The 15,131-nt window shown below is 41.5% G+C and overlaps 1 protein-coding gene across 1 annotated transcript in view; it reads right to left on the minus strand.

Annotated features, from left to right (window-relative positions):
• Positions 1-15,131, minus strand: part of LOC124551333 (eukaryotic translation initiation factor 3 subunit F) — a 58,441-nt gene that overhangs the window by 5,095 nt on the left and 38,215 nt on the right. Inside the window, exon 6 of the mRNA XM_047126354.1 lies at positions 310-462. Coding sequence (XP_046982310.1) covers positions 310-462 — 153 coding nt within the window. The remainder of the gene's footprint in view (positions 1-309; positions 463-15,131) is intronic.

The following is a 15,131-nucleotide window of genomic DNA, read 5'->3' on the forward strand; positions in this document are numbered from 1 at the left end:
TAATACTGTTTGAAATAACCCAATTATTGTGTAAAGTAATGTACAATCATTTAAGCCATCAGATCTATGCCTCAGGAAGTTGGAAGTAGCCTGTAGTATACTTGACTACACTCACAAAGTAATCTCAGTTGTCAAAAATAAATATAATAATAAATCATTTTTGGCTTATTCTTGCTGATCTAATCACAACTGCTACATTGTGTGGTGCTCCCCATATGTCTCACTCTGTGTCACTTAAAAGCATAAAAACACATTGGAGCATTGCCCCAATTTATTAATTTTGGTCACTACAGGATGTGTCACACAAACCTTGATATTGGAATGGAACATTTCTTCAAACTCTTCAGGTGTCATTCGAGGAACGGAGTTGACCATATCTAGAAGTGCACGGCCAATGGCGTTATCCGGTGGACGACTTCCAGGCTGAGCCCCACGCAACACATCTTCCACATAGGCGAGAACCTGCAGGAAAGCACACCGGATAGTAAAATTATTCCTTCTGCGACTTTCTTCCACCGTACTGCCATCCTTTTACCATTACTTCAAACAGAAAGTGGGGAACTGGATCAACTAATCCGTAAATTCTGGCAGTATGGGCGTTATTTAAAGTTAAGGTATTTTTAAGTAAATTGTAAATAAACTGCGTGTATTACAGCAACAAGTAAAAGAAAATTAAGGAGAAATTTAGAATTGGAATTAAAGTTCAGGTAGCAGAAACAAAAGCTGTTGGAGTTTGATGATGACATTTTAATTCTGTCAGACACAAAAAAGGTACATGAAAGAACAGCTGAATAGAATAGCCACTTTATAAGGTGAACATCAATAAATGTAAAGTAACTGTAATGGAGTGTAGATGAATGAAGTCTTGAGAAGCTGGGGAATCATGTTCTGGAGTAGTACCTCGAGTTCAGTTATTTTGGTGGTGATACCAATAGTAAAGCTGGTACAAAACGCACACTAGCAATTGCAAGAAAGCTTACCTGAAAAAGAGTAATATGTTAACAGTGAAGATAAATTTAAGCGTTAGGAAGTCTTTTTTGAAAGTATTTGTCTGGAGTTTGCCTTATATGGAAGTGAAAGATAGGTGATAGTACAGAGAAGAACATAGATTTTGCAGTGTTGTGTTGCAGAAGAAAGTTGAAGTTTTATTGCTAGATTGCATAAATAATGAAGAGGTGGTGATGGTGTTGCTTTCTTGTTGTTGGTGGGTGGTCTTCAGTAAGAAATCTAGTTTGAGGAATCTCCCCATGCTAATCACACAGTAGAGCTGCATGCCCTTAGGAAGAATAACAGCTGTGATTACACCTTGCTTTCTGCTATTCGCAGGATCAACAAAACAAGGCTGTGTCTGCGGATGATACAATGCCAGAACAATCATCTAGACGCCCGACCCTCAATTACAGAATTCAGAAACAACAGATTTGTCTGGTTGCTGACAACTCTCTCTTGTGGTTGCATGCGCCTACAGTATGGCATGGCTACCTGTGTTACTGAGACATGCAATGCAGCCTATTTTGATGGGGACGAGGGTATGAAGAGTTACTAAACTGGAGGGAACAGAGTTTTATGGTGCAATTTGACAAAGTAGGCAACAGATTGCAGTAGGCAATGCAGGGGTGAAGAGAACTGCATCAGATAGGCTACTGTGGAGAGCTCCACAAATCAATCATCCATTACAAGACCACAACATTCATTATATACCATATTACAGCTGCTTATTCTGCACTCTTTATTCTGACATCAACAGAAAATTAATCATAATACTGACACTATCTAAGCCTTCCCACAGCAAAGCTTCTTCAAATTAAAAAGAAACAACTATTTTCTGAACCATTTGAATAAACAAAGAGTAGATCTGGAGAAAAAGTGGAATTATATGGGAGCTGTGCTTTATGTCCCTGGAAGCTTGTAACATTTTGACACTGTGCCAGGATGTCCACTCTCATAACAGAAGATGGTTGGCTGGTTGCAGGTGGGAATGTGTACGGGACCAAACAATAAGGTTATCAGTCCCTCAATCCAAGAATGGTGCATATGGAAGTAGAGACAGCAATTGCAAATTTTTTCTGATCTAGTTGAGAGATTAGTAAGAGTAAAGGCAAGAAGACTTAAAACATAATGACTATCTTTGGACCATCAATAACAAAACCAAGAAGAAGGAAATAGGGAGTTAGTAGGTGGGGTATCCCTGCGGCTCTGCATGCGACAGTGCACACTATTCAACAGAGTGCAACACCCACAATAGAAAAATGGATGCAGCAAAAAGAAGGAAAACTGAATCTAAAAGAGACTGTTTTCAGAGTAAAAGAGGGATAAAAGAGCAGTCTGGTCATGGAGGTAGAGTCAGGGAATCCCCAGGCCTAGCATACAATGGCGGAATACCCAACCACTCCACACCTGCTCCAAAGACAGATTAAAACCTTATATCTGAGAATACAAAACCACGTTCAAGGGAAAACAGAGAACCAGGTTGACCATCCGTGAATTGTCTGCCAATATTTAATGAAACTATGGCTTAACCTGGCATGAGCGATGCGGAGACAGCATAGGACTGTGGACTCCTTCAAGGAGAAGCAGAACGAAGAGCACCATGTTGCAGCAGTCTCCTTGATTGTGTGGAGTTTATTACGTGGGACAGTAATCCACTAGATGTTGTTTCATTCCTGAGTAAGCAGAGATTCCATGTGCACCTGCAAATCCGCACTTGTCATGGCAAAGTGAACAGGGAGCAAGTAAGTGTTCCTCTAGCCAAACGGTCTGCCAGTTCATTCCCTGGGATATCCACATGTCTTTGGACTTAGAGAAAAGTAACTGAGCAAGCAGCACAATTGAGATCAGTGAGGTCATGAATAACAGGGACCAAAAGGTGGCAAGAATAGAACTATCAATAGCCTGGAGACTGCTCATTGAGTCAGTGCATATTAAAAATTGGTCAAGGAAGACCCATTTAACAAAATGGAGGGCTCTGGCAACAGCAGTTAGCTCTGCCATTAACACGCAACATGTTCCCTGCAGTGAATGGTCTTCCATACCAGCAAGAGATATAAAAGCATATCCCTCCTGATTCACAGTTTTAGAGCCGTTGGTGTAAAAGATGGTAGCACCCTGGAACTCTTGAAGAACTGGACATATCAGACACTGAAAGCTCATGGAGGTAACCGAGACTTTATGACATGGGAAGAGATTAGCCCTAAACTGTGGCCTGGGCACCATCCCAGGTGGAGTGCGCGAGAAAACAGGTGGAGCACAGTCCAGGGAGGGGAGGTGGAGATCTTGGCAGAATGAAGCAAGGCATATTCCAACTTGTAATACCATCCGAGGGTGGTATCAGAAGTACAACATCTCCCTTCTATGCAAAGAGAATCGAATATGTGGGATGATCAGGGAACTGTTGGCTGGTGATTGCATAGTAGACGAAGAGCTGGTATCATCGAATCTCAAGAGGGAAGATCCCTGCGTCGGCAAGGAGACTTTCTATGGGCCTAGCCCAAAAGGCACCAATGGCCAGAAGCACAACATGATGGTGGACTGGGCCTAACAGTTTCAAAGTTGAAGGAGCCACCGAGCCATAAAGCTGGCAACCACAGTCCAGTCAGGAAGAAACCGGGGCCCAGTAAATACGGATAACACCAGCATGATCTGTGAGCAAGGAAGCAGAAAGTGTTAAGCTTCCCCATGCAGCTAGCCCTCAGGTGATGAATCTGGAGCAGCCAAGTAGCTTTTTATCAAGGAGGCGGCCCAAGAACTGAGACTGCTACAATGTCCACGTACTGGGTACGAAGCAGTATTCTCAGTCAGGATGGGCTGTGGTACGATGGCAGAAATGCATGACCCACATTTTTGTAGGAGAGAATTGGAAACCATGGGAAAGAGCTCAGGCAGAGGCTACCGAGTGGTAGCCGTACTAAATGCAATAATCTTTGACATACAACACAGGAGCGACCAGCAGTCCAACAGAGGTCACTAGCCCATTGACAGTGGTGAGGAAGAGAGATACACTCAAAGCGATCTGTGGAACACCATTCTCCTGGACCCGGGGGCAGCTGAGTGAAGTACCAACACTAACCCAGAACAACCAGTGGGATAAAAACTGATACATAAACACTGGCAGGGGGCCTCGAAAGCCCCAGTCATGGAGGGTAAGTAAAGTGTGATGACGCCGAGAGGTGTGATAAGGTGATGGTGTTTTAGGAAAAGCCTGTTAGATTGCTGCCTCTATGCCAAGCAGATGGTGGGATGTGGATCATCCTCCTGGAAACCACACCGATAGGGGGACAAAAGGCCCCAAGATTTGAGAACCCTGCACAATCTACAGGCAACCATCATTTCAAGCAGCTTGCAGAGTACATTCGCCAGGCTAATCGGGCGGAAACTATCAAGAGACACGTGTGTGGCTTAAGGATGGGACAACTATGCTATCCCACCATTGCGAGGGGATGGCACCTTGGAGCCAAATACGCTGTACGACCCTAAAGAGATGTTGCCTTTGGGGAAAATTCAATATAGGATACAACCTGAGGGCAAATGAAACATAAGGGGATGTCTTCAACTTGTTACCTGATAAGAAGAGGATGCCGATGCTGTCACAAAGTGGGTTGCATGGTGTTCAGCAAGAACCGATGAACTGTTAGAAAGACAACCTTGTATGACAAAACCTGGGACAGCTGTTTATCATTGACAGTCCATAAGGCCATCGAGCTTGGCCCACACATAAGACGAAAAGGCATACGTTCCCTGGGAGGATACCTAACACTCCCAGCATTCCTTCTTAAAGCATTCGATTATACAGTGAGCCTTAGCATGAAGCTGCATAAAAGTGATAAGGCTGGTCTGTTAAGGATGTCGTTTGAATTACTGTGGAGCTTGTTGGTGAGCCTCAATAGCTACTGCAATGTTTCTGGCCCACCATGGCACAAGGATCCCATCAGAGAGAGAGGCAGCGAATGTAACAGCTGAGGCAAACAAAGGCCAGATGGCTCTGCAAAGTGCTCAATGTGGTAATCAATCTATCTGATGGTGGCATGGAAAGGACTGGATAACCGTAAAGTGGTCACTGTCGCAAAGATCAGTGACTAGTGATCAATGTAGTGAAGCAACAAGAGTAGGGGAACAGACTGTCAGATTGGTGACTGAAAAGTTGCCATGGGAGGCACTCAAGTGGGTAGAACGTCACTGAGGAGGTACAAACTATCGTCTGTGAGAAGCTGGTCAATTAGAAGGCTCTTGCCAGGCCCTCTCGGGACCAGCACAGTTCTAACAGAACACAATAACCACAGAGTGTTCGAGAATGGTCATCAATAAAGAAAGGATTTTAACGAGCAGCACCTTTCCAAAAATATGGCTATTTTCGTACAGGCACATCAATATATACATTTGGGGACATGAAATGAAGCAAAATAAGTATATTCTGTTGCACCTTTTACCTTCTATTCTATGCTTACGCACCTTTCTCTCCATTTTTCTCTATGTTTTACAGATTAAACAGATTTTTTTTTGCCCTCTTCTTAGATTAGAAAATACCAAAACATACTTTTCACAACAAAACAATGCCAAAGGTGGAGAGAGAGAAGTTGTGTACATTTCTGGAAGAATTAAAGACTCAGTTTTTCAAAACTGATGGGATCATCCTGCGATGTGCCATTTGTGAAGTAAATATTGCAATCGATTACAACCAACAATCAAAGAAAATAAACCAGCACATCCAGAACAACAAACCTTTAAAGAACATTGAACTTCACAAGTCAAAACATAACCAACCTACTCTGATGAATGCCTTCACATCAGAATCTGAACCGCAGCGGTCATTGAATGAGTTTAGCGAACATCTTGCCATAGTATAGATCACGATAGGAATTCCAATCCTGCAGTAAAATAATTTCTTGAGAAGAAAGTCAATGCCGGATGGGAGCACTCTGAGAAAAGTTACGCACAGCCAATTTATGAGAATGTTTTAGAGAAGATAAAGGAGGCAGTTGGCAAACATGAAATGGTATTCATTTTAGATGAAATTACTGATGAGCTGCAAGGATATATTTTAAATGTGTTGGTTTTTCCGTTATCTGGTGAATGAGTAAAACCTACACTTTTTGAAATGTACCAACTCGAGAAGACACACACCTGGATAATAATACAACCGTTCAGTGATTCATGTATGAATCTGTAACCAGGGGCCATACAATAAAAAAAAGTCAAGCTTGTGGTGTCTGATCAAGCACACTAAATGCTTATGGCTTTCCAGCAATTGAAGGACGTGTACTTCAACCTGACCATGTGACATGTATTGCACATGGTGCATACCACATTTGCGAAAGTATCAAGGAGAACTACTACAGGGTACATGACTCCATTGCTGCTCTGAAGTCCATTCTGGTAAAGACTTCCAGTCGTCAACAAGTTTTGTATTGAGAAATGACAGAGCTCCACCTTACACAGTTTCCTGCCACTACAAGGTGGTGTACTTGGATAAGATGAACAGTTTTCTAGTGCAAAAACTTTGATAAAAACAAACATTTCACACGTGTCATAACTCAATGGACCCAACAGTCATCAAGCAGGCCAACAATTAGTCAACAAATATGTAGAGTTGTAACCATACACAGCAAAAAGTTCCAAGTATTTACCTGATGTCATTTAGAAGTTTTTGGAAGAAGGTGTAGAGGAGGAGGTTCATCCTTGCTGGATCTGCTACAGACAAATCTGAATTAAATTTGAAGAACAATCCAGATGCTGACAAGATATGCTCCATTGGTTTCTGTAGATATCAAGGCTAATTTCTCCATATATAACGAGCTGTTGAGCTCAAAGTGCCAGTGACCTGCTGTCCAAAAAACTGAAGTGACGTGTTTAACCCACTACCAGTACAACAGACCCCCATACAATGGACAAAGATTGTTAATGTAGCTTGTTTAGATTCAAATAAAGTAATTTCATCAGCATCTTTTTGCATGTATTTTCAGAACCTTTTCCCTACTTTTCTGTCCATATTTCCACCTTAAAATCCTTTCGCTAATCATCAGCGATGTGTGTTTCTTTGAGAGCAATGCAAACAGCAGAAGAGGAAATATGGTGGTATAGCTCTGGCAGGTGACAGTAGTGCTCATTACAATTCCACTGAATGATCATGTGACTGCAGGCCAGGTTAGGAGTAAAGGGATCATGAGGGCTGGCCACACAGCAGGATCACTGCCTACCACTAGCGGGGGTGGAACTGCATTCACAATCATTAGGATCTGACTGTGTGGTGGGATCAGGCACCAGAGGAGCCTTGTCCCAGCTCTTATTCTCGTTCTTTTTCTACATAACCTTTGTGGGTAAACTTCGTTCAAGGAACTATCCGCACTAAGTGCAAGAACAGATAGAAGCACACAGCCCTGGGACTCACAGGTTGTGGCTCCTTCAGCAATTATTGACATTGGGCATCCAGTCCGGGAGCACATAAGGGAGAACAGTTCTCCATCTAGGTGCGGCAAGTAGCTCCATAAGAAGGTACAGCAGGATAGGAACGGAAGGTAGAGGTGAGGTGTCATTGCCACAAGATGTAGACATTCATATTTCTTCTGTGCCTTAGTATACAACAGGCGATCAACAGACTTTTATTCCTGGATCTTCTGTTCTTCCTTGAAAACAGCGTGAACTGGTGAATGTGAAGGTGATGTTATGCACTGTTGAAACACAAAAGTGGGTGTTCACAAGGACTACCTTCATGACATGATTGTACACCACATTTTCAGTCTGCTGTGCACTGTGCAGCAGGATGACACATGGCCAAAAGCATACACATCTGAAGCACCTCATATGCAATGGGACAGATGGTTTCACATCGCACTTGTATACAATGACCTTAATTTTCTCCGGGAGGAAATTGCCTTCAAAGGCTAACACAAAGGCACCCCCGTATCCGTACGATTATCCTTGGCCCCCTTTTTTTTTTTTTTTTTTTTTTTACAAGTGTGATACAATGTACACCTCACTGCTGCAGATTAGTCCAAAGCTCCTCATGTACTCAAAGTGTTAGATCCCTGTGACAGAATTCCCTGGACCACATTCAAAGTTTTGCGTGGGGAAAATGGTCATAGGTACATCATGTAGATGAGCATATATCTGAGAGCTGTAGATCAGGCAGCAGAGTAAGTTTTAATTAATAATAACCATTTTGCATTTTTCCCAAATTTGTCCTCAAAATTTTCAAGGAAAAAACCATGGTTTCATTGCAGAAAAAGTATCTGCAGCAACATGTACGCTGCTTATTTTCGTATTACGAAAGTATAAATTTGAATTCCATGAAACACATGTTACTTTCTGAAGTGTTGAAATTGAAATTGCGATGCGCTTTTGTAAGCCAGCCATAGCTGATGTCACATGATCTCACTGGCCGATGACGGTGGACATTCAGAGCAGATGTTGAGTAGCGCGACAAATTGGAAAAGTTAATGGTTTAAATTAATATACATGGTGTTGCTACCAGAGAAGCAAAGCTATCACATATAATATTGGTTTCGAAGATTAATAAGCTGCAAGAGAATCTACGTTTTCACATATAATTTGATCTTTTTTGCATGTGTTACACTTTAAGATATATCACACGAATGTTATGGTACAATTTTTAACAACAACATAAATGCCTGATCATCTGGGCTCACAATTCTTCTAATGGTCGTCCTCAAAGAGTTGATTTTTAAATTAGAATGAAACGCTCTATGATTTAAGAAATTCTTCGTACATTCCCACACATCGTTCATCTTGCGTAAAAGGAAATTTACTTTGAAAGTACTGCTTTTCAAACCACCATTCGCAATATTTTTCCACTACTGTTAGAAATAGTTTCATTTCAGCAGTTGCCAGATAGCGCCAGATAACAGGTGTCACCGCACTTGCGCAGCTGCGATGTCGCAGGAAGCCCTTATGTTCGTACATGTAAAATGTTTAAATATCTTACATAATGCCATAAAAGAAACAAGACCTCGGATGTGGAAAGGCTGCTTCCAGATGCAATGAAGAGTACAGGGTGCAGCCAACTGCAGGTAGTGGCTCATGTCGGCACCAATGACATATGTCGCTTTGGATCGGAGCAGATTCTGTCCCGTTTCGGGCGGCTAACGGAAATGGTAAAGACTGCCACCCTAGCTTCCAAGATCAAGGCGGAGCTTACCATCTGCAGCATCGTCAACAGAACTGACTGTGGAGCTTTGGTGCAGAGCCAAGTAGAGGGTCTGAATCAGAGGATCAGGAGGTTCTATGACTGTGTTGGCTGCAGATTCCTTGACTTGCACCATCAGGTGGTGGGTTACCAGGTTCCGCTTAATAGGGCAGGAGTCTCCTACACACAGGAGGCGGCTACACGGGTAGCGGGGGCTGTGTGGAAAGGACGGGGCGGTTTTTTAGGTTAGAGGGTCTCAGGGAACCACAGAAGAGACGTCCGTCTAAAAACATGGCTGATAAAAAACAGTAAGTTAGCTGTAGAAACGATTGGTATTGTAGTAGTAAACTGTCGTAGCTGTGTTGGGAAAGAACCAGAGCTCCAAGCCCTAATAGAAAGCACTGAAGCTCATGTAGTTGTAGGTACAGAGAGCTGGTTAAAGCCAGAAATAAGTTCAGCCGAAATTTCTTCAGACGATCGAACAGTGTTCAGAAAGGATAGATTAAATAGAGTTGGTGGTGGAGTATTTATTGCTGTCAGAGGTAGTTTGCCTTGTAGTGAAATTGAAGTAGATAGTTCGCGTGAAACAGTATGGGTAGAGGTTATACCTGACAATCGGACTTAACAATTAATTGGATCGTTTTACCGACCCCCCGACTAAGGAGACATAGTTGCTGAACAGTTCAAAGAAAATTTGAGTCTCATTTCAAATAAATACCCCACTCATACAATTATAGTCAGTGGTGACCCCAGCCTACCCTCGATATGCTGGAAAAATTATATGTTTAAAGCCGGTGGCAATCATAAAACATCATCCGAAATTGTACAGAATGCTTTCTCAGAAAATTATTTTGAACAATTAGTTCATGAGCCCACTTGAAGAGTAAACGGTTGCAAAAGCATACTTGACCTTTTAGCAACAAATAATCCTGGACAATAGTGAGTATTGTGACGAATACAGGGATTAGCGACCACAAAGCAGTTGCTGCTAGGCTGAATACCGTAACACCTACAACCATCAAAAAGTAACACGAAGTATATCTATTTAAAAAAGGTGATAAAAATGCTCCTAACACCTTTTTAAGAGACAGTCTTCACTCCTTCCGATCTGATTATGTAAGTGTAGAAAAGCTGTGGAATGTTTTCAAAGAGAGTGTATTGACAAAAATTGAGAGAGATATACCACATAAATTAATAAGTGATTGTACTGATACCCCATGGTACACAACACACGTCAGATCGTTGTTGCAGAAGCAACGAAAAAAGCATGCCAAATTTAAAAGAATGCAAAATCCCCAAGATTGGCAAAGTTTTACAGAAGTTCGAAATGTGGCGCGTACTTCAGTGCGAGATGCTTTTAATAATTTCCACAACGAAATTCTGTCTCGAAATCTGGCAGAAAACCCAAAAAGATTCTGGTGATACATAAAGCACACCAGTGGCGAGACGCAATCAATACCTTCATTGCGCGATAACAACAGTGAAGTCACTGATGACAGTGCCACTAAAGCAGAGTTATTAAACACGGTTTTCCGAAACTCCTTCACCAAAGAAGACGAAGTAAATATTCCTGAATTCAAATCAAGAACAACCGCCAAGATGAGAAACATAGAAGTAAATATCCTCAGTGTAATGATGCAGTTAAATCACTTAATAAAGGCAAGGCCTCGGATCGAGATTGTATACCAGTCAGGTTCCTCTCAGAGTATGCTGATAAAATATCTCCATATTTAGCAATTATATACAACCACTCGTTCACAGAAAGATCCGTACTTAAAGACTGGAAAATTGCTCAAGTCACACCAATACCCAAAAAGGGAAGTAGGAGTAATCCGCTGAATTACAGGCTGTATCACTAATGTCGATTTGCAGTAGGGTTATGGAACATATACTGTATTCGAACATTAAGAAGTACCTCGAAGAAAACGATTTATTGATACACAGTCAGCACGTTTTCAGAAAATATCATTCTTGTGAAACACAACTAGCTCTTTATACTCATGAAGTAATAAGTGCTATTGGCAGCGGATGTCAAATTGATTCAATATTTTTTGATTTCCAGAAGGCTTTCACCATTCCTCACAAGCGTCTTCTAACCAAACTGTGTGCCTACAGGGTATCACCTCAGTTGTACAATTGGATTCGTGATTTCCTGTCAGAAAGGCCACAGTTTGTAGTAATAGACAGAAAGTCATCGAGTAAAACAGAAGTAATATCCGCCATTCCCCAAGGAAGTGTTATAGACCCTCTATTGTTCCTGATCTATATTAACGACATAGGAGACAATCTGAGTAGCTGTCTTATTGCAGATGATGCTGTCATTTACCATCTTGTAAAGTCATCAGATGACCAAAACGACTTGCAAATTGATTTAGATAAGATATCTGTATGGTGCGAAAAGTGGCAGTTGACCCTGAATAAGGAAACGTGTGAAGTTATTCACATGAGTACTAAAAGAAATCAGCTAAATTTCGATTACGCAATAAGTCACACAAATCTGAAGGCTGTAAATTCAACTAAATACTTAGGGATTACAATTACAAATAACTTAAATTGGAACGATCGCATAGATAATATTGTGGGTAGAGCAAACCAAAGACTGTGATTCATTGGCAGAACACTTAGAAGGTGCAACAGGTCTACTAAAGAGACTGCTTACACCACACTTGTCCGCCCTATTTTGGAGTATTGCTGTGCAGGGTGGGATTCGCATCAGATGGGACTGGTGGATGACATCGTAAAAGTACAAATAAGGGCAGCTCGTTTTGTATTATCACAAAATAGGGGGGAGAGTGTCACAGACATTATACGTGAATTGGAGTGGCAATCATTAAAACAAAGGTGTTTTTCGTTGTGACGGGGTCTTCTCACGAAATTTTAATAACCAGTTTTCTCCTCCGGTTGCGAACACGTTCTGTTGGCACCCACCTACATAGGGAGAAATGATCATCACGATAAAATAAGAGAAATCAGGGCTCGCACAGAAAAATTTAAGTGCTCGTTTTTCCCGCATGCCATTCAGGAGTGGAATGGTAGAGAGAGACAACTTGAAAGTGGCTCATTGAACCCTCTGCCAGGCACTTTACTGTTAATAGCAGAGCAATCACGTAGATGTAGATGTTGTGATTTTACTGTTTCCTCTTCGTTTATTTCTCTCACGTCAAATGAAAACAAAACGAATTTCTGTGGCCGGAAGCTATCATGTGAATTAAAGTACATTCACATAATTATGGAAGGCTAAAATAAGTTATTAGTTTTAGTTTTTATTTTATTCCCACCTTTCTAACAGTCAAGTATTAATCACCTTGCAAAACAATGAAGTTATTTTTGTCGGTTTGCTAATGAAATTTGGCTTTTATTAATCTTTTCCATTGAGGTGCTTCATTTATTTGAAACGGTTTAATTCGACATCTTTAGTTTCAACTGTTCGCTGCATTTCAAGTGAACGTCTTCACCTTCTAGCACGTATAGCATTATGCTATAATAAGAACCAAACATGAAATAACACAGTACTGGTATTCCAAAAAAAATTTAGATCCGATCCTGGACATACAAATGTGCACTGTAAGCTGAATTATATATTTTAGTATGGTTCACGAAATTCCCACATGGGGTGCAAACTGACTCCCTTCCCCTCCTTGGCAGCCATGTTCCTAAGGGGCCCCATTATGAGCCCAACACTGGAGCTCCCAACCACCAGCAAACCCACCCTCTGTGAATGCCCAGATCTTGTGGGTCGAGAAGCTTCCTCTGGAACAGGGTGGCTGACTACATCCGGGTCAGAGACATCGTCAGCCACAGATAACTCCCAAAACATGTTCATCAAACGAAGTGGCGAGGCCTTATGGTCGGCCCCTAGGAAGGTTTTTTGCTGCCTGCCAGACGGACCGATCAGAGGACACGTGGGGCATGCTTGACGTCCCTCGCATCCCCACGTTTGATCCCCCACAGTGACACCCCTTGGCAGCAGCCTCAAGCTGTGTGACGGAAGCCAAAGCAGCCTGGAGCTCTGAGCGAAGGGCCGCCAACTCAGCTCGCATCTGTACACAACAATCACAATTCCTATCAATTACTGCAGTCACTCTTGTTTGAAGGTCATAAGAATATGCAACAAACGAACGGTGTACTTGCCTTATTAGCAGCGGGAAATTGAAGTGCTCTCTCACTGATAGTCTAACTGACACTGAGCTGTTCTAACCAAACAAACAAAAACCTGTACGATACGAGGGTTGATAGGCAGGAACTAGCAGCGCGCTCTCGCTGACGGTCTAACCGACACATAATCACGCGTCATGTGGAGACTACCTACCTCCCCACTACAACTCAGACTGCTCCGTGTATCAGTCCCAGATCTACAATATTTCTGATGTTCTCTGATGACTGATTAAACAGAATATTTGCCAGAGACAATGATAATATCAGACTGTTTCTCCACATACAAATGTCTAAAAAAACGAAGGTTTCCAGCTCCTTACCGTCAATCACAAACTGACTTTCAAATGCCCAAAGACAGGGCCTACTCAAATACCACACATGGCAGATGTGTTACCATTAAATGGTCCCTGCACGACACAAGACAGTGCAAGACATTATTCGATATCAATCTCTTTGAATGTGAGTGGAAGAAACAAAACTGAAATGAGTCAGACTTGTTTTCATGTGCTGTTTCATTGCTTCTTTTTACTGGTAACTGTTATCCTTAAGACAAGCAGCAATTCCATTAAAATTATTTGTTGCCATAAATACCTGATCATTTTTCACAATTATATCAGTTACTATGAAGTGTTAAGTTTGGATGTCAAAGTGTGCTCCTGAGTTGACAAAGCCAACGAATCTGAAAGCTAAAAAAAATCTGCTTGTAGTGACATACTGAAAGCTTTGCCCAAGATCTAAGTTAGTTTGGTATTTGACTGTTTGGTTGTGAGTTAGCAGAGTCAATGAATCTGAAAGCTAAAAGTCCTGCTTATTGTGACAGACATAGCTGTAGCTTAGCCTGCATTCTAGGTAAGGTTGGGATGTGAAGTTTTGCTAACAAAAACTACATTTATAATATTAATATATAGAAATGTTTCATTGCTCCCCCCCTGCACGCGTGTCAAAACATGTTGAATTACAGTGTTGTGCTGATGTCGGGCCCTAGTAATTCAGCTTACATTCCCTACTGCAAGCAAATGAGGAGAATTACATTAATAATATTCACTGTCACAGATATTTAATTCCTGCTTTCTGAACATGTTGCGAATTACGAGGCCGTGATTACGTGTGATTGAGGAGGGGATTGGTGTTTAATGTCCCGTTGACATTGAGACAGAGCAAAAGCCCGGATTAGGGGAAAGATGGAGAAGGAAAGTAGCCTGCCCTTTTGAATGAACTGTCGCAGCATTTGCCTTAAATGATTTAGGGAAATCATGGAAAACCTAAATCAGAATGGCCTGACGTGGGTTTGAACGGTCATCGTCCTGAATGCAAGTACAGTGTGCTAAGCACTGTGCTACACTGCTCAATGTGCCTATGCAGGACTCTAATAGCAAAAAGAATTACGATGCTGTGGATAGTTTTCACAGCATAAATTGTTGCTTCTGAAACGAACAGATAATTACGCTCATAATCTCCACTGTCACCAATATTTCATTGCTTTCTTTTTCAAATATATTACAAGTTATGAAGTTAGGATTAGCTTTATGGCTAAGAGCACATTTTTAACTGCTGCAAGCAAAACCAGCAGCAATTAAATCAATAACCTTGATTATTCAGTAATGTTTCACTCTTTCTTTTTTCCCTGAGTATATTATAGGTTACAATGTTGTCCTTAGGTTTGCAAATACTAGCACACTTTAAATAGCTGTGATTAAAACACAATGCAATTAAAATTATAATCCTTGTAAATAGCAATATTTCACTCTCTCTTTCAAATGTATAACTTCGAAACACATCATCTACTCACTGTCTCTCACTGTCTGCGTAACATCAACATCTTTCGGTCCCACCAGATCTC

Source organism: Schistocerca americana, chromosome 9 (assembly GCF_021461395.2).
Source record: "Schistocerca americana isolate TAMUIC-IGC-003095 chromosome 9, iqSchAmer2.1, whole genome shotgun sequence".
Classification (NCBI taxonomy): Eukaryota; Metazoa; Arthropoda; class Insecta; order Orthoptera; family Acrididae; genus Schistocerca; species Schistocerca americana.